A 22,004-nucleotide genomic window follows, 5' to 3' on the forward strand; every position below is an offset into this window, starting at 1 on the left:
TGATTATTCCCATTTTAAGATAAGGCACAAGGAAATTCCATAACTTGCCAAAGTTCACATAGCCAGAGAATTACAGAGCCAGGATTTAGGCCCAATATTCTGAGGGCTGTTTTCTCTGGTTATCAAATTACAGTTTAACAATCCTCTGCCCATATTAAAAAAAATTTTTTTTAGAGACTATTCCACTGTCTTCCAGATTCCATGTATTATTTTGGAATATCAACTGTCAGATATATTATGTTCCCTCAAGGGTCAAAATTTTTTTTCTTTTCCTGTTGTTTTTAAGGTATTGTTTTTGATTTTGATTTTCAGCAGTTTACATTGATGAACCTAGGTGTGATTTTCTTTGTATTCATCGTGGTTAGGGTTGCAGAGCATTTTGAGTCTGTGGATTTTTGTCTTTCCTCAACCATAGAGTGTGGTTTCTCACATGTCTCGTATGTATCTCTCTTTCTCTCTACCTCTTAATTCTTTTTCTCTCTCTGCTTTAGTCTGGATATTTTCTTTAGATCTGTCTTCCAATCCACTAATTTTCTATTCTTCTATATCTAATCTGTTGTCAAACCCATTTATACTGTGTTTACTTTCAGTTATTGTATTTTCCAGTTTCATAATTTCCATTTGTTTAATTTCTTATAGATTCTATAGATTCTAGACTCTGTAGTAAAATTTTTGTATTTGATATATTTTCTTTTCTTTCATACTAAAGAAATATCATGGTTATATCCTGGTCTGATCATCTGATATTGCTTTTTTTTTGGATTTCTATTCACTCTTGTCCTTGGCATGCCAGTGAATTTTCAGTTGACTGTCAGACATTGTTTGAGAAAACTTTTTGAATATGGATGATGTTATCTTACTTCAGACAGAAGATCAGTATTTCCTTTGCTAGGGAGGGAGAGAACATCTAAGAACTTTAGTCTATTCAAGGACTGCACTGACTCAAGGCTGCATTGCAGTTTTGATCAGGGTCATCTATCTCTGGTTTGCCCCCAGTCTTGGGCATAGTCCTCCAAGGATTTCTACAGAGACTTGGGGTATGGATGGGGGTCTCTTTTCAGGCAGACACTCAACTTTAATCTTTGTCTCTCTGGTAATGCAAGGTGCTAAAAAGTCTGCTATAGTTTTCAGAGGTTTTCTGCTTGGCTTCGTAGTCTCCTGGGCCATGCAGTTGTGGAGCTCATCAAACATCTTGAGGGGAATGTTGTTGAGTGTGGGGCTCAATTCTACAAGATCTCTTTTCCCTGGAGGCTTGGCTCCTCAATCTCTAACTTTATCTCTCTGCTCACACAAGGTGTACATAGCATGACCAGTTTTCCTGTTTCGTAGTAGCAGCCCTATGCCTTTTAGTGTCATGCTGTACTAAGGAGCAGCAGTGTCCAGAGGAGAAAATCAGATGCCCAGTGTGGTTCCAAAAGTGCAGTTCCCTTTTACCTTCCTCACTCACTCCACATCTATCCTTCTAGGAGAGCCCTGGCCCTCATCTCTGTTAGAATGACTCCCCTCAGCTTTCATCAAAGCTGCCTCCCTTTTATCATTTAGCACTTCACCTAAACATTACTCCTTAGCAAGATTTTCTCTGACCACCAAATCTAAGTCACCAGTCAGTCCCTTCTCTCTAGCATGTCACTCTGTCTTATTTCATCACAGCATTCACCGTAGCATTACATCATTGTCATGTTTGTATGTTTGTTTGTTTTTCCTCAGTAGAAGGTAAGATCTGTAAGAACAGAGACTGTGTTACTCACGTTTCCAGCCATGGTGTAGCATTCCCAGCTACCACCATAGTGCCTGCAGATAATGGGCCCTCCATTGACATTAGTTGCATCAGTGATTGAATGAATGAATGACTGCATCTACAGCATGGACTCTCTGAGATCCTATATGTATTTATTTGAGTTTAATGGAACATATACAATTATTTAAATTGATGATATCAGCCATTGGTAAGGATGTGGAGAACTGGAACTCCAACACACTGCTGGTGCGAGTGTAAGTTGGTACAAAAATTTTGGAAAACTGGAAATATCTGCTAAAGCCAAAAGCAGATGTTCCTATGTTCCAACAGTTCTGGTGCCCTAAAAGATATGTGAAAGAATGTTCATAGCAACTTTACACATCATATCTCCAAATTGAAAACAACCCAAATGAACCACAAGAGAAAAAGGAAAAATAAATTGTGGTGCTCACTCATACAACAGAATCCTGTATATCAGTATGAAAGAACTGACTGCTGCTACATGTATAACGTGGATAGATCTTACAGACATTATGTTGAGTGAAAGAAAAGAGACCCAAAGAACACATAATGTATAATTCCATTCATGTGAAATCAAAGAACAGACAAAAGTAACTGATGGAGGTCGAGGTCAGAATAGTGCTTCCTTTTGGGGAGTGGTCAGTAGTGAAAGGGGGGCTGTAAATGTTCTGTTTGTTGATGTGTTTTGATCACATGGCAATAGGTACACCTAAATTTCATTGAGCTGTATGAATGAATTAGTGCACTTTACAGGTGAGTTATACCTAGAAAAATGTAGAATAGTTTATGGAGGACATACCATATGCTTGGGTCTGGGGATACAAGTGCACACAACCCAACCTGCCTGCCAGAGGTGACTGTCACATGGGAAAGACAATGAACTAGCTGTGACAGATGCTAGAATAACTTTGGCCACTTTCCTCCAGCCTTAGGAATCGACCTTGAGTCAGAACATCACCAAAATGTACACTTGAGATATATGTTTGTAAACACAACTCTACACCTTCCTGGGCACATGGCTCCAAGGAGAAAATTTACTGAACTCTCAAGTTTTGGTCTCACAGGCTGGTACCAGCTTTGTGTCTCTGACACTGTGTGTCCCTTTCTGTGCCCAGAGTCCTCTGCGGTGTTTATCAAGGGGCAGCCAGCACATAAAGAGGTGCAGGCCGTGGTGGGGGCCAGCACCACACTGAGCTGCGAGGTGGCCCAGGCTCAGATGGAGGTGACGTGGTACAAGAACAGGAAGAAGCTGAATTCGAGCGCAAAAGTGCGTGTGGAGGCCAAGGGCTGCACCCAGAGGCTGGTGGTGCAGCAGGTGGACAAGGCAGACGCCGGGGAGTACAGCTGCGAGGCCGGGGGCCAGAAGGTCTCCTTCCACCTGGATGTCACAGGTCAGTCCTTGGAGGTAGTAACTTAGCCTTGTGTGGAGGTGATGGGACTGGCTTGCATCCCCTGACAGACCCGATGATCTTCCCACTAGACTTCATCTCTTTTAGCTTTCCATCTTCCCACCTCCCATTTTCATACCCATGGCTGGACCAAGGGAGGCTGGATGGGCAGGCTGTGAACAGAAGGGATAATGGTGTTCCTATAAACCCTGAGTGGTGTTTCCACACAGTAATGCACAGTCTTCAGTTCCCAGCATCTGCCCAGAACCTGCCGGGTATTCCTTGGTGTCTGGGACTCTGGTTCTGTTTTGCACTTGGAGTCTGAAGTAGACCAGATGTCTTTTAACTGTGGGTATGTGAATTTGCTCCTCCTGGATGTCCTGACAGCTCCTAGATGCCATCACCTAGCAACGCATGTGGGTTCACACTAGGGAGAGATGTTTGAATTTCATTAAGCCAGGACAAGGGGAAATTTCTGCCACACAGTCATACTTGGATTTATCTCAAGACTGAACTATGGATTATCAAAGTTTTAGGTGTTCTGAACACTCTTTCTTCCTTGCACATGGATATAGAAGTTATCTGTGCATCTACATGTAACAAAATCTAGATCCATTTTTCTTGCAATATGTGTGCAAAGTAAACAGAGACCAGAGGGTTGGTCGATATGTGCCTGAGATATGCACAAGTGAGGTCTGGAATTCTCTTTTCAAAGCAAATACTGATTTCCTTTTGTTTTCTTTTAGAACATTCTATGTCATAATTCCCCATGGAGTCTGATTTATAGATTTAGAGTTGGAGAGGAATAGTAGCTTCTCCTATACCAACATGTATGTATCTTTTAAGAATGGTATTTTAGAAGAATATGACAATATTTTTTCATGGCAATAAATGTGAAAGTTTTGACAAATTGATCACATTCTTAGAAAACGATATAAAAAGTGACACAAGAAACATTCAACAACTCAAGTAGTCCTATAATCTTTTAAATAATTGGAACCATAATGATAAATCTTCTCATAGAGAAAGATCTAAGCCCAGTAGTTCCACTGATAAATTATATGAAATACTTTGGAAAGAAAATCCGTGTTCATGGATATTCTTCTAGAGAATAGAAAAAGGAGATAAACAGTCTCTGATCTGTTTCATGTAGATGGCATAACATTGATACCAATATCTGACAAAAAAATTGTAAGAATTAAAATTACAGACCAACCTATTATAGATATCAAGGCCAATATCTGAAACAAAATATTATCAAAATAAATTTAACAATATATTAAGAGGAAAATTGGTAATACACTGTGATAAAAGTCATAGTCCAGAAATGCAAGGTTGTTCAAACACTAGAAACATTAGCAAAGAAATCTGTTCATGACATGCAGAATAAAGTATTTGGTAAGATTTGGCATTATAAATACAGAAGAAAAGTTTAATAAAGTTGGCATCAATTCATGACATAAAATTCTTAACGAATTATAAATAAAACAGTTCTTAATCTGATAAATGATGCTGCAGACAAACCAGCTAATTGCACACAAAAAAGTGAAAGTTTGAAAGTTTGTCTGTGAGATAGGGAACCAGACAAGGAAAGCAACTGTTACTGCTTTTAACCAACATTGTACAGCAGAGATAGGAGGAAAAGAAAGTAAAAGACATAAATGTGTGAAGAAACAAAAGTTGAATTCATGCATAATATGATTAATCCAAAGGATAAATTATGAGACTTAATAAGATAGTTGAGAATGATTACCATGTAAAAAAATCAATATGAAGAAAACACGTCTACATCTACATTGTACCAACAAACATCTGGAAAATGAAATTTTTAAAAGAGTTACAATAGCATCAAAAGAATCATTTTCTAATTCCAAGTCTAATAAAGGGTGTTGAGAGGCTCTGTGTGCGTGGGGGAATTATTAAAAATGTTTTGAGAGACAGTCAAGAAGTTCTAAATAGTTGGGTAGAAATCCAGGGAAGAATAAAAAATGTTCAATACCAATTAAAATCCAAACAAATGTTTGTTTAGTGGGGATTTTGAAAATTCAGAAGTAAATTGCTAAGATCATATACAGTCAATACACTCTTGAAGAAGAGCAAAAAGTGAGTTATTTGCTATACCAATATCAAGATTGTTATAAAGCTACAGTAATGAATACAATAGTGTCTCGTTGCAAGGAGAGATACACAGACCAAAGGACCAGAATAGTGATCTTCGACACAAATCTGAACATGAATGGATGCCCACATTCCCCTGCTCCTTTTTTTAAAAAAAATGTGGAATCATGCAAGGAGTAGAGACAACATGGTTTTAATAAATGGTACTTAAACCATTTAACCATATAGAAAAACGATTAGGCCAGTAATTCATATCCCACACGGTCAACTCATGTTGGGTTAAACACCACAGAATAGAAGGGAAAATCATAGAACTCTTAGATGATAACATAGATGGTTTTAGTTACCTCAGATTAAAGAATGATTTCTTTCTTTTTTTAAATAAATAATTAAAAAAATTTTATCATTAGTGTATAGGAATGCAAGAGATTTCTGTGCATTAATTTTGTATCCTGCTACTTTACCAAATTCATTGATTAGATCTAGTAGTTTTCTGGTAGCATCTTTAGGATTCTCTATGTATAGTATCATGTCATCTGCAAAGAGTGACAGCTTTACTTCTTCTTTTCCGATTTGGATTCCTTTTATTTCTTTTTCTTCTCTGATTGCTATGGCTAAAACTTCCAAAACTATGTTGAATAATAGTGGTGAGAGTGGGCAACCTTGTCTTGTTCCTGATCTTAGTGGAAATGGTTTCAGTTTTTCACCATTGAGGACGATGTTGGCTATGGGTTTGTCATATATGGCCTTTATTATGTTGAGGTGAGTTCCCTCTATGCCTACTTTCTGCAGGGCTTTTATCATAAATGGGTGTTGAATTTTGTCGAAAGCTTTCTCTGCATCTATTGAGATGATCATATGGTTTTTCTCCTTCAATTTGTTAATATGGTGTATCACGTTGATTGATTTGCGTATATTGAAGAATCCTTGGTATTGGCACAAAAACAGAAATATGGATCAATGGAACAGGATAGAAAGCCCAGAGATAAACCCACGCACATATGGTCACCTTATCTTTGGTAAAGGAGGAAAGCATATACAGTGGAGAAAAGACAGCCTCTTCAATAAGTGGTGCTGGGAAAACTGGACAACTACATGTAAAAGAATGAAATTAGAACACTCCCTAACACCATACACAAAAATAAACTCAAAATGGATTAAAGACCTAAATGTAAGGCCAGACACTATCAAACTCTTAGAGGAAAACATAGGCAGAACACTCTATGACATAAATCACAGCAAGATCCTTTTTGACCCAGCTCCTAGAGAAATGGAAATAAAAACAAAAATAAACAAATGGGACCTAATGAAACTTAAAAGCTTTTGCACAGCAAAGGAAACCATAAACAAGACCAAAAGACAACCCTCAGAATGGGAGAAAATATTTGCAAATGAAGCAAATGACAAAGGTTAATCTCCAAGATTTACAAGCAGCTCATGCAGCTCAATAGCAAAAAAACAAACAACCCAATCCAAAAATGGGCTGAAGACCTAAATAGACATTTCTCCAAAGAAGATATACAGATTGCCAACAAACACATGAAAGAGTGCTCAACATCACTAATCATTAGAGAAATGCAAATCAAAACTACATTGAGGTATCACCTCACACCGGTCAGAATGGCCATCATCAGAAAATCTGCAAACAATAAATGCTGGAGAGGGTGTGGAGAAAAGGGAACACTCTTGCACTGTTGGTGGGAATGTAAATTGATACAGCCACTATGGAGAACAGTATGGAGGTTCCTTAAAAAACTAAAAATAGAACTACCATACGACCCAGCAATCCCACTACTGGGCATATACCCTGAGAAAACCGTAATTCAAAAAGAGTCATGTACCAAAATGTTCATTGCAGCTCTATTTACAATAGCCAGGACATGGAAGCAACCTAAGTGTCCATCATCAGATGAAAGGATAAAGAAGATGTGGCACATATATACAATGGAATATTACTCAGCCATAAAAAGAAACGAAATTGAGTTGTTTGTAATGAGGTGGATGGAGTTAGAGTCTGTCATACAGAGTGAAGTAAGTCAGAAAGAGAAAAACAAATACAGTATGCTAACACATATATATGGAATCTAAGGGAAAAAAAAAAGGTCATGAAGAACCTAGTGGCAAGACGGGAATAAAGACACAGACCTACTAGAGAATGGACTTGAGGATATGGGGGGGGGAAGGGTAAGCTGTGACAAAATGAGAGAATGGCATGGACATATATACACTACCAAATGTAAAATAGATAGCTAGTGGGAAGCAACCGCATAGCACAGGGAGATCAGCTCGGTGCTTTGTGACCACCTAGAGGGGTGGGATAGGGAGGGTAGGAGGGAGGTAGATGCAAGAGGGAAGAGATATGGGAATATATGTATATGTATAACTGATTCACTTTGTTATAAAGCAGAAACTAACACACCATTGTAAAGCAATTATACTCCAAGAAAGATGTTAACAAAATTTTTTAAAAATTTATTATTTTTGGCTTCGCTGCTCCACCCGGGCTCTCTCTAGTTGCGGCAAGCTGGGGCTACTCTTCACTGTGGTGTGCGGGCTTCTCACTGTGGTGGCTTATCTTGTTGTTTAGCATGAGCTCTAGGTGCGCAGGCTCAGTAGTTATGGCTCACAGGCTCTAGAGAGCAGGCTCAGCAGTTGTGGCGCACGGGCTTAGTTACTCTGTGGCATGTGGCATCTTCCTGGACCAGGGCTCGAACCTGTGTCCCCTGCATTGGCAGGCAGATTCTTAACCACTACACCACCAGGGAAGTCCCAAAGAATGACTTCTTAAAATACAATTGCACTAATCATAATGAAAAAAATTTGACTACCTTAAAACTAAATATGTATTGATAGATTCATCAGAAGATAGCATAAAGTACTGAAAAGGCAAACCACACAGATGTGGAAGACATTTAGAACATACACACTTGTCAGTGCCTAGCATTCGTATGTATAAAAACGTCCTTAAAGTGAACATACAAATGGCAGACAATGCTATTGAAAATAGGGCAAAAACGTTGACCAGTGACACCACAGAAGAGCAAACACTGATGACCAAAAACATCAGAAATGGGTCTTTACTTTGAATCATCAGAAAAAATGCAAAAGACTGCCACAGGAGGTACATTTCACTCCCACCACACTGCCAACAGTGAGAGTAGGTGAGGGTAGAACTTCAGCAAATCTCATTCACTGCAGATGAGAACATGCCCTGCACATTCCTGTGGGAAAAGATTCTGGCCTCATCTAGGAAGTATGAGGAATGAACCCATAATGACCCCACAATTTCTGTCCTAGAGGAATTGTGCAAAGAGGAAGTTTATCAGAGTATCCCCATCAGATGCTTGCACCACTTAACAATACAAAAAAATTAAATTGTACTAGCAATTCCCACAACACAGAAAAGTGAAGTCATGGTGGGGTAGAAACCCAGTGTAAAGGTAAAAACAAAAAAACCCACCGATGATACTGTGGTTTCTTTAAAGACTGAGGTAAGGAAACATTTCTAAATAGAACACAAATGCTCTAAACTGAAAGGGCTGAAATGGACATCGGTGAAACTATTGAAGGGAAAAACTTTGATTCATCAGAGGACTCGATCACACAGTGAAAGGTCGAGTCCCAAAGTTGGGAATAAACTTGAGAGCTAGCAATCTGTCCTTTTGTAGTATTTCAATGCATAAAGAGTGCCTAGAGATGAATGGAGAGAAGAGAGAGCCTACTATTGGTGAGTGGGCAAAGTTATGAATAGTGTCACCAGGAAGAACAAAAGAGCAATGGGGACCCCAGTTGTAAGGGAAAAGGTGCTCAGCTTCTTTATTCCGCAGACAATGGAAAAGAAAGCCCCGGGGAGGTGCCAGCACTCCCTCCAGCTTGTCACAAGGTGACCATCCTAAGTGTAGGCCAGGGCGCCGAGCCTCAGTGATTTGCCTGGACTGCAGGTGCAAAGTTCCCTGCTTAGGCGTATGGAGAAGACTGTGGCCCCACGTGGGAAGGTTTGGGAACACGAGGGTGGGACCCTGCAGATGCCATGAGCAGGGGAGAAGTCTCTTCCAAAAGCGCACCCTCCCCCAACCCCCCCACCTCCCGGACCAGCTCACGTGGACCCGGGTGAGAATGCATCACTTGTGTGACTTGTCGCTGAGAAAGGCAGGGGGACGTCTGCAGGGCACACGCCTGGTGCAGAGCCTGGAGAAATTTCCAGCTTGGCCCCCGCCGCACCTCCGCACCCTTCGCACCCGCCTGGCCCTCTGCTCCCCACTCAGGTCTCCTTTGCCCGGGGCTGCCTTCCTGACTGAGATGGTGTCCTTGACCCGTGTATCCCTCCCTGTCCCCAGAGCCCAAGGTGGTGTTTGCCAAGGAGCAGCCGGCACGCAGTGAAGTGCAGGCCGTGGCGGGGGCCAGTGCCACGCTGAGCTGCGAGGTGGCCCAGGCCCAGACGGAGGTGACGTGGTACAAGGACGGAAAGAAGCTGAGTTCGAGCTCGAAAGTGCGTGTGGAGGCCTCGGGCCGAGGGCGGCGGCTGGTGGTGCAGCAGGCGGGCAAGGCAGACGCCGGGGAGTACAGCTGCGAGGCCGGGGGCCAGAGCGTCTCCTTCCACCTGGATGTCACAGGTCAGTCCTGGAGGAGGATACTAAGCTAGCCTATTTGGAGGTGACGAGGGGACTGTCTTGCGGCCTCCACAGACTGGTGTTCACTCTCCTGTAGCCTCCCAGTCTTCCACGTCCCACGTTTATAGCCATTTTTGCCTGGGGGTGGTAGGATGGAGAGGGTGGGCGTGGAAGGAAGAGGGGCCATTTGTGTCCAGCTGTTTCCATGTGGTAAGGCTCAGTCACAGTGTCTTAGCACCTGCCCAGAGCCTTCCTGTTGTTCCTGGTGTCGGGACCCTGGCTCTCCCTGATGCGTGGGGTCTGAGGTAGGCCTGGGGATATGTGACTTTCCTCCCATGGTACGTCTTTCCTGACATCTACCACATGGCTCCTGCCGGGTCTCAGTTTGCCAGATGGGGTTTCAGTATCATTGATGGTGGATTAGTTGAGATATTGGCCACACAGTCCTGCTTGGAATTTTCTTAGGAGTGAACTTTGGATGATCAGATTGGAGGTGTCTGGGATGCCGTTCCTTCAATTTCCTGGATAAGGAAGCTCCGGTTGCCTGTAGGTAGCAGAAGATAGGCCCAAGTTTTGTTGTCACGATCTTGCAAAGGGTGAAGGAAAGGAGGATTGGAACAGAGTCACCTGTGCTATTTAGGGTGATCTTCTTAAAGGCAATAGGATTTTGCCTTTGTCTTCAAACAGTTTGGATGCTGCAGGTCACTATTCCCTGTGGCATCAAATTGATGAATTTAGGAACAGAAAGGGAAAAGTCACTTCTGCCCCGTCAGTCTGCTTTGCTAATGAGCAGTTAGTGTAGTAGCAGCAGACTCTCACTGGCAAAGCAGTCTTTATTTCGTTGCATTTTCCTAAAGGTTAGTGAGTGTCTCTGCCTCGTGGCTGGAACATAAGGCAGTCTAAGAACTCAGGTTACTCGTCTTCTGTGGAGAGAGCCTTCATGCTGAGTAGGGGTGGGCCCCCATTCCACATTGACTCCTAGGTGCCAACCCATAACTGTTTGAGACCGTGCGAGCATAGGATGATTCATGGGTGTGTATAAATATCCCAGATCCCACCAGGCATTTCTCTAAAATGTGGCTTTCGGAGAATATTGGAGAGTGTTCTAAGATAAAAGCTTTGAAAAGTTGTGAAGTTTGACGAAATCCTGGGCAACTGTATGAAAACTGACAGAAGAAGATATAGAAAACTGAAAGAGTTGTATGACTTGTCATACAGTAGGACCAATAATGAAAAATCTTCCCAGGAACTACCTTGTAGTTCTCTGGTACAGTCTACGAAATATCCTGGAAAACTGTTATTCCATGCTTGTGGAGATGGTCTTAGAGATAGAAAAAGGTGGTACACTCCATAAGTCTCTTTAAGTTCAGAACATAACATCAGTGCATACCAGAATCGCAGAAGAAAGGCAGGAAGGATGACTGACATTCCAGACGTATGTATTGCGAATGTCACAGCCAAAATCATGAATGAAATGTCAGCAACAGGAATTCAGCCGTGCCTCCACGGGGTGGAGATGCGTGATGAGAGTCGTATAGTCCAGGATTGCACGTTGTGTTCAAGGTTGTCAAAGTGAATAGATATAAAGCTTGGCATTAAGAGATTGAATGCAGAAGGATGTGGCCCTCTGAAGGAGTAGAGAATCAAACGGTAGATGCAACTTGATCGTCCGAAACCCAGGCAAAAAGTGTGATAAAACTGAGCACCAGTTCCTGCCATATAAATCTTATCATAGTGTAGAAAAGTGTTCTTTTTGTCACGTTATAATAAAATTCCTCCAACAACAACAGCAACAACAAGAGCAGCATCCCACTGAACGTGTCCCTGGACATCTTTGTTGTGAGGGAGAATGCTGTACAGTGGGCCACTGTCACCACTGAGTGGAGTGAGGAGGGGCATAAAATCCCTGGCAAAGGGTTTAGAAAAACGCAAGGTAGAATTTGCTGATGATGTGATTATCAACTCAGACAATCCGATGGATGAATTATTAGGCTGTGTACGATTGTTGAGTAAGACTAGGGTGGAAGAGAATCAACATGCAGAAGACATTTCCACAGCTAAGTCCTGGCGAGAAACGCTTGGAAAGTGAAACTTTTGTGAAAGAGTGAAAATGGCACAATTGTATCATGTATCTAATTCCAGGTCTGATCAAAGTTGCTATGAGACTATGTGGGGAAATTATTACACATTGTTGAGAGAGAGTCAGAGGTTTCAATCGATGGACAGTAATCTGAGGAGAAAAATCAAAGATGTTGATTAACAACGAAAATCGAACGAAATTTGTGTTTTGGGTGGTCGGATGGTAGAATAGCAGGCAGATTCCAAAGGCAAGGTACAGCCAATGTGCTATTTGCTTGAAGAAGCACGGTGGGAGCACTTCCTGTGAGCCGTTGTTAAGAATTATCGTGAGGCTATATAGTTTTCAAGATAAGGGGATCCCAGTGCAGCTATATTTACCGCATCAGAGGAATGTAGTAGTGAGGTCAGAAAGAGCTCCTTGCAGGAATGGATTCCTGCACCACCAAGGACTAATCCCCCCTCCTGCCCCGCTCCCAGCCCCCACCCCTCCGCCACAATTTCATCTGTTACTGTGCTGTCTCTTCGAGATGACGAGGAGGGATGTTGTCTTCATAAATAGTGCTTGGACCACTTACCCATAGGGAAAAATTAAAGTGTACTGACAATTCACACCACACACAAAAGTACACTCGTGGTGGGTTAGAAACCTCAGTGTTAAAAGGTACAAACCAAAAAAGAGTCCGGCGATACCGTGGTTTCTTTAAAGACCGAAGGTAAAGGAAGATTTCTTAAATGGAACACCAATGCTCCAAACTGAAAGGGCTGAAATGGACATTGGTGACACTCTTGAAGGTAAAAACTTTGATTCATCGGAGGACTCGATCACAAAGTGAAAGTGCAAGTCCCTCAGTTGGGAATAACCTTGAAAGCTAGCAATCTGTCCTTCTGTAGTCTTTCAATGCATAAAGAGTGCCTAGAGATGAATGGAGAGAAGAGAGAGCCTACTATGGGTGAGTGGGCAAAAACGTGAATAGTGTCACCAGGAAGAACAAAAGAGCAATGGGGACCCCAGTCGTAAGGGAAAAGGTGCTCAGCTTCTTTATTCCTCAGACAAGGGAAAAGAAAGCCACGGGGAGGTGCCAGCACTCCCTCCAGCTTGTCACAAGGTGACCATCCTAAGTGTAGGCCAGGGCGCCGAGCCTCAGTGATTTGCCTGGACTGCAGGTGCAAAGTTCCCTGCTTAGGCGTATGGAGAAGACTGTGGCCCCACGTGGGAAGGTTTGGGAACACGAGGGTGGGACCCTGCAGATGCCACGAGCAGGGGAGAAGTCTCTTCCAAAAGCGCACCCTCCCCCAACCCCCCCACCTCCCGGACCAGCTCACACGGACCCGGACCCGGGTGAGAATGCATCACTTGTGTGACTTGTCGCTGAGAAAGGCAGGGGGACGTCTGCAGGGCACACGCCTGGTGCAGAGCCTGGAGAAATTTCCAGCTTGGCCCCCGCCGCACCTCCGCACCCTTCGCACCCGCCTGGCCCTCTGCTCCCCACTCAGGTCTCCTTTGCCCGGGGCTGCCTTCCTGACTGAGATGGTGTCCTTGACCCGTGTATCCCTCCCTGTCCCCAGAGCCCAAGGTGGTGTTTGCCAAGGAGCAGCCGGCACACAGTGAAGTGCAGGCCGTGGCGGGGGCCAGTGCCACGCTGAGCTGCGAGGTGGCCCAGGCCCAGACGGAGGTGACGTGGTACAAGGACGGAAAGAAGCTGAGTTCGAGCTCGAAAGTGCGTGTGGAGGCCTCGGGCCGAGGGCGGCGGCTGGTGGTGCAGCAGGCGGGCAAGGCAGACGCCGGGGAGTACAGCTGCGAGGCCGGGGGCCAGAGTGTCTCCTTCCACCTGGATGTCACAGGTCAGTCCTGGAGGAGGATACTAAGCTAGCCTATTTGGAGGTGACGAGGGGACTGTCTTGCGGCCTCCACAGACTGGTGTTCACTCTCCTGTAGCCTCCCAGTCTTCCACGTCCCACGTTTATAGCCATTTTTGCCTGGGGGTGGTAGGATGGAGAGGGTGGGCGTGGAAGGAAGAGGGGCCATTTGTGTCCAGCTGTTTCCATGTGGTAAGGCTCAGTCACAGTGTCTTAGCACCTGCCCAGAGCCTTCCTGTTGTTCCTGGTGTCGGGACCCTGGCTCTCCCTGATGCGTGGGGTCTGAGGTAGGCCTGGGGATATGTGACTTTCCTCCCATGGTACGTCTTTCCTGACATCTACCACATGGCTCCTGCCGGGTCTCAGTTTGCCAGATGGGGTTTCAATGTCATTGATTGCGGATTAGTTGAGATATTGGCCACACAGGCCTGCTTGGAATTTTCTTAGCAGTGAACTTTGGATGATCAGATTGGAGGTGTCTGGGATGCTGTTCCTTCAATTTCCTGGATAAGTAAGCTCCGGTTGCCTGTAGGTAGCAGAAGATAGGCCCAAGTTTTGTTGTCACGATCTTGCAAAGGGAGAAGGAAAGGAGGATTGGAACAGAATCACCTGTGCTATTTAGGGTGATCTTCTTAAAGGCAATAGGATTTTGCCTTTGTCTTCAAACAGTTTGGATGCTGCAGGTCACTATTCCCTGTGGCATCAAATTGATGAATTTAGGAACAGAAAGGGAAAAGTCACTTCTGCCCCGTCAGTCTGCTTTGCTAATGAGCAGTTAATGTAGTAGCAGCAGACTCTCACTGGCAAAGCAGTCTTTATTTCGTTGCATTTTCCTAAAGGTTAGTGAGTGTCTCTGCCTCGTGGCTGGAACATAAGGCAGTCTAAGAACTCAGGTTACTCGTCTTCTGTGGAGAGAGCCTTCATGCTGAGTAGGGGTGGGCTCCCATTCCACATTGACTCCTAGGTGCCAACCCATAACTGTTTGAGACCGTGCGAGCATAGGATGATTCATGGGTGTGTATAGATATCCCAGATCCCACGGGGCATTTCTGTAAAATGTGGCTTTCGGAGTATATTGGAGAGTGTTCTAAGATAAAAGCTTTGAACAGTTGTGAAGTTTGACGAAATCCTGGGCAACTGTATGAAAACTGACAGAAGAAGATATAGAAAACTCAAAGAGTTGTATGACTTGTCAATCAGTAGGACCAGTAATGAAAAATATTCCCAGGAACTACCTTGTAGTTCTCTGGTAGAGTCTACAAAATATGCTGGAAAAGTGTTATTCCATGCTTGTGGAGATGGTCTTAGAGATAGAAAAAGGTGGTACACTCCATAACTCTCCTTAAGTTCAGAACATAACAGCGATGCACACCAGAATCGCAGAAGAAAGGCAGGAAGGATGACTGACATTCCAGACGTATGTATTGCGAATGTCACAGCCAAAATCATGAATGAAATGTCAGCAACAGGAATTCAGCCGTGCCTCCACGGGGTGGAGACCAGTGATGAGAGTCGTATAGTCCAGGATTGCACGTTGTGTTCAAGGTTGTCAAAGTGAATAGATATAAAGCTTGGCATTAAGAGATTCAATGCAGAAGGATGTGGCCCTCTGAAGGAGTAGAGAATCAAACGGTAGATGCAACTTGATCGTCCGAAATCCAGGCAAAAAGTGTGATAATACTGAGTACCAGTTCCTGCCACATAATTCTTATCATAGTGTACAAAAGTGTTCTTTTTGTCACGTTATAATAAAATTCCTCCAACAACAACAACAGCAACAACAAGAGCAGCATCCCACTGAACGTGTCCCTGGAAATCTTTGAAGTGAGGGAGAATACTGTACAGTGGGCCACTGTCACCACTGAGTGGAGTGAGGAGGAGCATAAAATCCCTGGCAAAGGGTTTAGAAAAACTCAAGGTAGAATTTGCTGATGATGTGATTATCAACTCAGACAATCCGATGGATGAATTATTAGGCTGTGTACGATTGTTGAGTAAGACTAGGGTGGAAGAGAATCAACATGCAGAAGACATTTCCACAGCTAAGTCCTGGCGAGAAACGCTTGGAAAGTGAACCTTTTGTGAAAGAGTGAAAATGGCACAATTGTATCATGTTTCTAATTCCAGGTCTGATCAAAGTTGCTATGAGACTATGTGGGGAAATTATTACACATTGTTGAGAGAGAGTCAGAGGTTTCAATCGATGGACAGAAATCTGAGGAGAAAAATCAAAGATGTTGATTAACAATGAAAATCGAACGAAATTTGTGTTTTGGGTGGTCGGATGGTAGAATAGCAGGCAGATTCCAAAGGCAAGGTACAGCCAATATGCTATTTGCTTGAAGAAGCACGGTGGGAGCACTTCCTGTGAGCCGTTGTCAAGAATTATCGTGAGGCTATATAGTTTTCAAGATAAGGGGATCCAAGTGTGGCTATACTTACCGCATCAGAGGAACGTAGTAGTGAGGTCAGAAAGAGCTCCTTGCAGCAATGGTTTCCTGCACCACCACGGACAAATCCCCCCTCCTGCCCCCCTCCCAGCCCCCTCCCCTCCGCCACAATTTCATCTGTTACTGTGCTGTCTCTTCGAGAAGTCGAGGAGGGATGTTGTCTTCATAAGTAGTGCCTGGACCACTTACCCATAGGGAAAAATTAAAGTGTACTGACAATTCACACCACACACAAAAGTACACTCGTGGTGGGTTAGAAACCTCAGTGTTAAAAGGTACAAAGCAAAAAAAGAGTCCGGCGATACCGTGGTTTCTTTAAAGACCGAAGGTAAAGGAAGATTTCTTAAATGGAACACCAATGCTCCAAACTGAAAGGGCTGAAATGGACATTGGTGACACTCTTGAAGGTAAAAACTTTGATTCATCGGAGGACTCGATCACAAAGTGAAAGTGCGAGTCCCTCAGTTGGGAATAACCTTGAAAGCTAGCAATCTGTCCTTCTGTAGTCTTTCAATGCATAAAGAGTGCCTAGAGATGAATGGAGAGAAGAGAGAGCCTACTATGGGTGAGTGGGCAAAAATTTGCATAGTGTCACCAGGAAGAACAAAAGAGCAATGGGGACCCCAGTTGTAAGGGAAAAGGTGCTCAGCTTCTTTATTCCTCAGACAAGGGAAAAGAAAGCCATGGGGAGGTGCCAGCACTCCCTCCAGCTTGTCACAAGGTGACCATCCTAAGTGTAGGCCAGGGCGCCGAGCCTCAGTGATTTGCCTGGACTGCAGGTGCAAAGTTCCCTGCTTAGGCGTATGGAGAAGACTGTGGCCCCACGTGGGAAGGTTTGGGAACACGAGGGTGGGACCCTGCAGATGCCACGAGCAGGGGAGAAGTCTCTTCCAAAAGCGCACCCTCCCCCAACCCCCCCACCTCCCGGACCAGCTCACACGGACCCGGACCCGGGTGAGAATGCATCACTTGTGTGACTTGTCGCTGAGAAAGGCAGGGGGACGTCTGCAGGGCACACGCCTGGTGCAGAGCCTGGAGAAATTTCCAGCTTGGCCCCCGCCTCACCTCCGCACCCTTCGCACCCGCCTGGCCCTCTGCTCCCCACTCAGGTCTCCTTTGCCCGGGGCTGCCTTCCTGACTGAGATGGTGTCCTTGACCCGTGTATCCCTCCCTGTCCCCAGAGCCCAAGGTGGTGTTTGCCAAGGAGCAGCCGGCACGCAGTGAAGTGCAGGCCGTGGCGGGGGCCAGTGCCACGCTGAGCTGCGAGGTGGCCCAGGCCCAGACGGAGGTGACGTGGTACAAGGACGGAAAGAAGCTGAGTTCGAGCTCGAAAGTGCGTGTGGAGGCCTCGGGCCGAGGGCGGCGGCTGGTGGTGCAGCAGGCGGGCAAGGCAGACGCCGGGGAGTACAGCTGCGAGGCCGGGGGCCAGAGTGTCTCCTTCCACCTGGATGTCACAGGTCAGTCCTGGAGGAGGATACTAAGCTAGCCTATTTGGAGGTGACGAGGGGACTGTCTTGCGGCCTCCACAGACTGGTGTTCACTCTCCTGTAGCCTCCCAGTCTTCCACGTCCCACGTTTATAGCCATTTTTGCCTGGGGGTGGTAGGATGGAGAGGGTGGGCGTGGAAGGAAGAGGGGCCATTTGTGTCCAGCTGTTTCCATGTGGTAAGGCTCAGTCACAGTGTCTTAGCACCTGCCCAGAGCCTTCCTGTTGTTCCTGGTGTCGGGACCCTGGCTCTCCCTGATGCGTGGGGTCTGAGGTAGGCCTGGGGATATGTGACTTTCCTCCCATGGTACGTCTTTCCTGACATCTACCACATGGCTCCTGCCGGGTCTCAGTTTGCCAGATGGGGTTTCAGTATCATTGATGGTGGATTAGTTGAGATATTGGCCACACAGTCCTGCTTGGAATTTTCTTAGGAGTGAACTTTGGATGATCAGATTGGAGGTGTCTGGGATGCCGTTCCTTCAATTTCCTGGATAAGGAAGCTCCGGTTGCCTGTAGGTAGCAGAAGATAGGCCCAAGTTTTGTTGTCACGATCTTGCAAAGGGTGAAGGAAAGGAGGATTGGAACAGAGTCACCTGTGCTATTTAGGGTGATCTTCTTAAAGGCAATAGGATTTTGCCTTTGTCTTCAAACAGTTTGGATGCTGCAGGTCACTATTCCCTGTGGCATCAAATTGATGAATTTAGGAACAGAAAGGGAAAAGTCACTTCTGCCCCGTCAGTCTGCTTTGCTAATGAGCAGTTAGTGTAGTAGCAGCAGACTCTCACTGGCAAAGCAGTCTTTATTTCGTTGCATTTTCCTAAAGGTTAGTGAGTGTCTCTGCCTCGTGGCTGGAACATAAGGCAGTCTAAGAACTCAGGTTACTCGTCTTCTGTGGAGAGAGCCTTCATGCTGAGTAGGGGTGGGCCCCCATTCCACATTGACTCCTAGGTGCCAACCCATAACTGTTTGAGACCGTGCGAGCATAGGATGATTCATGGGTGTGTATAAATATCCCAGATCCCACCAGGCATTTCTCTAAAATGTGGCTTTCGGAGAATATTGGAGAGTGTTCTAAGATAAAAGCTTTGAAAAGTTGTGAAGTTTGACGAAATCCTGGGCAACTGTATGAAAACTGACAGAAGAAGATATAGAAAACTGAAAGAGTTGTATGACTTGTCATACAGTAGGACCAATAATGAAAAATCTTCCCAGGAACTACCTTGTAGTTCTCTGGTACAGTCTACGAAATATCCTGGAAAACTGTTATTCCATGCTTGTGGAGATGGTCTTAGAGATAGAAAAAGGTGGTACACTCCATAAGTCTCTTTAAGTTCAGGACATAACATCAGTGCATACCAGAATCGCAGAAGAAAGGCAGGAAGGATGACTGACATTCCAGACGTATGTATTGCGAATGTCACAGCCAAAATCATGAATGAAATGTCAGCAACAGGAATTCAGCCGTGCCTCCACGGGGTGGAGATGCGTGATGAGAGTCGTATAGTCCAGGATTGCACGTTGTGTTCAAGGTTGTCAAAGTGAATAGATATAAAGCTTGGCATTAAGAGATTGAATGCAGAAGGATGTGGCCCTCTGAAGGAGTAGAGAATCAAACGGTAGATGCAACTTGATCGTCCGAAACCCAGGCAAAAAGTGTGATAAAACTGAGCACCAGTTCCTGCCATATAAATCTTATCATAGTGTAGAAAAGTGTTCTTTTTGTCACGTTATAATAAAATTCCTCCAACAACAACAGCAACAACAAGAGCAGCATCCCACTGAACGTGTCCCTGGACATCTTTGTTGTGAGGGAGAATGCTGTACAGTGGGCCACTGTCACCACTGAGTGGAGTGAGGAGGGGCATAAAATCCCTGGCAAAGGGTTTAGAAAAACGCAAGGTAGAATTTGCTGATGATGTGATTATCAACTCAGACAATCCGATGGATGAATTATTAGGCTGTGTACGATTGTTGAGTAAGACTAGGGTGGAAGAGAATCAACATGCAGAAGACATTTCCACAGCTAAGTCCTGGCGAGAAACGCTTGGAAAGTGAAACTTTTGTGAAAGAGTGAAAATGGCACAATTGTATCATGTATCTAATTCCAGGTCTGATCAAAGTTGCTATGAGACTATGTGGGGAAATTATTACACATTGTTGAGAGAGAGTCAGAGGTTTCAATCGATGGACAGTAATCTGAGGAGAAAAATCAAAGATGTTGATTAACAACGAAAATCGAACGAAATTTGTGTTTTGGGTGGTCGGATGGTAGAATAGCAGGCAGATTCCAAAGGCAAGGTACAGCCAATGTGCTATTTGCTTGAAGAAGCACGGTGGGAGCACTTCCTGTGAGCCGTTGTTAAGAATTATCGTGAGGCTATATAGTTTTCAAGATAAGGGGATCCCAGTGCAGCTATATTTACCGCATCAGAGGAATGTAGTAGTGAGGTCAGAAAGAGCTCCTTGCAGGAATGGATTCCTGCACCACCAAGGACTAATCCCCCCTCCTGCCCCGCTCCCAGCCCCCACCCCTCCGCCACAATTTCATCTGTTACTGTGCTGTCTCTTCGAGATGACGAGGAGGGATGTTGTCTTCATAAATAGTGCTTGGACCACTTACCCATAGGGAAAAATTAAAGTGTACTGACAATTCACACCACACACAAAAGTACACTCGTGGTGGGTTAGAAACCTCAGTGTTAAAAGGTACAAACCAAAAAAGAGTCCGGCGATACCGTGGTTTCTTTAAAGACCGAAGGTAAAGGAAGATTTCTTAAATGGAACACCAATGCTCCAAACTGAAAGGGCTGAAATGGACATTGGTGACACTCTTGAAGGTAAAAACTTTGATTCATCGGAGGACTCGATCACAAAGTGAAAGTGCAAGTCCCTCAGTTGGGAATAACCTTGAAAGCTAGCAATCTGTCCTTCTGTAGTCTTTCAATGCATAAAGAGTGCCTAGAGATGAATGGAGAGAAGAGAGAGCCTACTATGGGTGAGTGGGCAAAAACGTGAATAGTGTCACCAGGAAGAACAAAAGAGCAATGGGGACCCCAGTCGTAAGGGAAAAGGTGCTCAGCTTCTTTATTCCTCAGACAAGGGAAAAGAAAGCCACGGGGAGGTGCCAGCACTCCCTCCAGCTTGTCACAAGGTGACCATCCTAAGTGTAGGCCAGGGCGCCGAGCCTCAGTGATTTGCCTGGACTGCAGGTGCAAAGTTCCCTGCTTAGGCGTATGGAGAAGACTGTGGCCCCACGTGGGAAGGTTTGGGAACACGAGGGTGGGACCCTGCAGATGCCACGAGCAGGGGAGAAGTCTCTTCCAAAAGCGCACCCTCCCCCAACCCCCCCACCTCCCGGACCAGCTCACACGGACCCGGACCCGGGTGAGAATGCATCACTTGTGTGACTTGTCGCTGAGAAAGGCAGGGGGACGTCTGCAGGGCACACGCCTGGTGCAGAGCCTGGAGAAATTTCCAGCTTGGCCCCCGCCGCACCTCCGCACCCTTCGCACCCGCCTGGCCCTCTGCTCCCCACTCAGGTCTCCTTTGCCCGGGGCTGCCTTCCTGACTGAGATGGTGTCCTTGACCCGTGTATCCCTCCCTGTCCCCAGAGCCCAAGGTGGTGTTTGCCAAGGAGCAGCCGGCACACAGTGAAGTGCAGGCCGTGGCGGGGGCCAGTGCCACGCTGAGCTGCGAGGTGGCCCAGGCCCAGACGGAGGTGACGTGGTACAAGGACGGAAAGAAGCTGAGTTCGAGCTCGAAAGTGCGTGTGGAGGCCTCGGGCCGAGGGCGGCGGCTGGTGGTGCAGCAGGCGGGCAAGGCAGACGCCGGGGAGTACAGCTGCGAGGCCGGGGGCCAGAGTGTCTCCTTCCACCTGGATGTCACAGGTCAGTCCTGGAGGAGGATACTAAGCTAGCCTATTTGGAGGTGACGAGGGGACTGTCTTGCGGCCTCCACAGACTGGTGTTCACTCTCCTGTAGCCTCCCAGTCTTCCACGTCCCACGTTTATAGCCATTTTTGCCTGGGGGTGGTAGGATGGAGAGGGTGGGCGTGGAAGGAAGAGGGGCCATTTGTGTCCAGCTGTTTCCATGTGGTAAGGCTCAGTCACAGTGTCTTAGCACCTGCCCAGAGCCTTCCTGTTGTTCCTGGTGTCGGGACCCTGGCTCTCCCTGATGCGTGGGGTCTGAGGTAGGCCTGGGGATATGTGACTTTCCTCCCATGGTACGTCTTTCCTGACATCTACCACATGGCTCC

The 22,004-nt window shown here is 45.5% G+C and overlaps 3 protein-coding genes across 4 annotated transcripts in view; all 3 read left to right on the forward strand.

The window, feature by feature from the left end:
- The window catches only part of LOC130707292 (obscurin-like), a 35,595-nt gene extending 21,627 nt beyond the window's left edge, over nucleotides 1–13,968 (forward strand). Inside the window, exons 8-10 of one of the 2 annotated variants that reach the window (XM_057541147.1) lie at nucleotides 2,875–3,150; nucleotides 9,603–9,878; nucleotides 13,521–13,968. In XM_057541147.1, coding sequence (XP_057397130.1) covers nucleotides 2,875–3,150; nucleotides 9,603–9,878; nucleotides 13,521–13,825 — 857 coding nt within the window. In that variant the 3' untranslated portion in view covers nucleotides 13,826–13,968. The remainder of the gene's footprint in view (nucleotides 1–2,874; nucleotides 3,151–9,602; nucleotides 9,879–13,520) is intronic. The other variant, XM_057541148.1, reaches the window with a different exon arrangement.
- Nucleotides 13,969–17,429: 3,461 nt separating this feature from the next.
- LOC103019378 (obscurin-like) lies at nucleotides 17,430–17,875 on the forward strand (the record flags this gene model as incomplete). The annotated part of the gene is made up of 1 exon (XM_007176519.3): nucleotides 17,430–17,875. A coding segment is annotated over one exon (318 nt), but the record flags the coding sequence as incomplete, so codon positions are not given.
- A 3,481-nt stretch (nucleotides 17,876–21,356) lies between these two features.
- LOC130707202 (obscurin-like) lies at nucleotides 21,357–21,794 on the forward strand (the record flags this gene model as incomplete). Its single annotated transcript, XM_057540420.1, has 1 exon — nucleotides 21,357–21,794. A coding segment is annotated over one exon (309 nt), but the record flags the coding sequence as incomplete, so codon positions are not given.
- Nucleotides 21,795–22,004: the final 210 nt, after the last annotated feature.

Source organism: Balaenoptera acutorostrata, chromosome 2 (assembly GCF_949987535.1).
Source record: "Balaenoptera acutorostrata chromosome 2, mBalAcu1.1, whole genome shotgun sequence".
Classification (NCBI taxonomy): Eukaryota; Metazoa; Chordata; class Mammalia; order Artiodactyla; family Balaenopteridae; genus Balaenoptera; species Balaenoptera acutorostrata.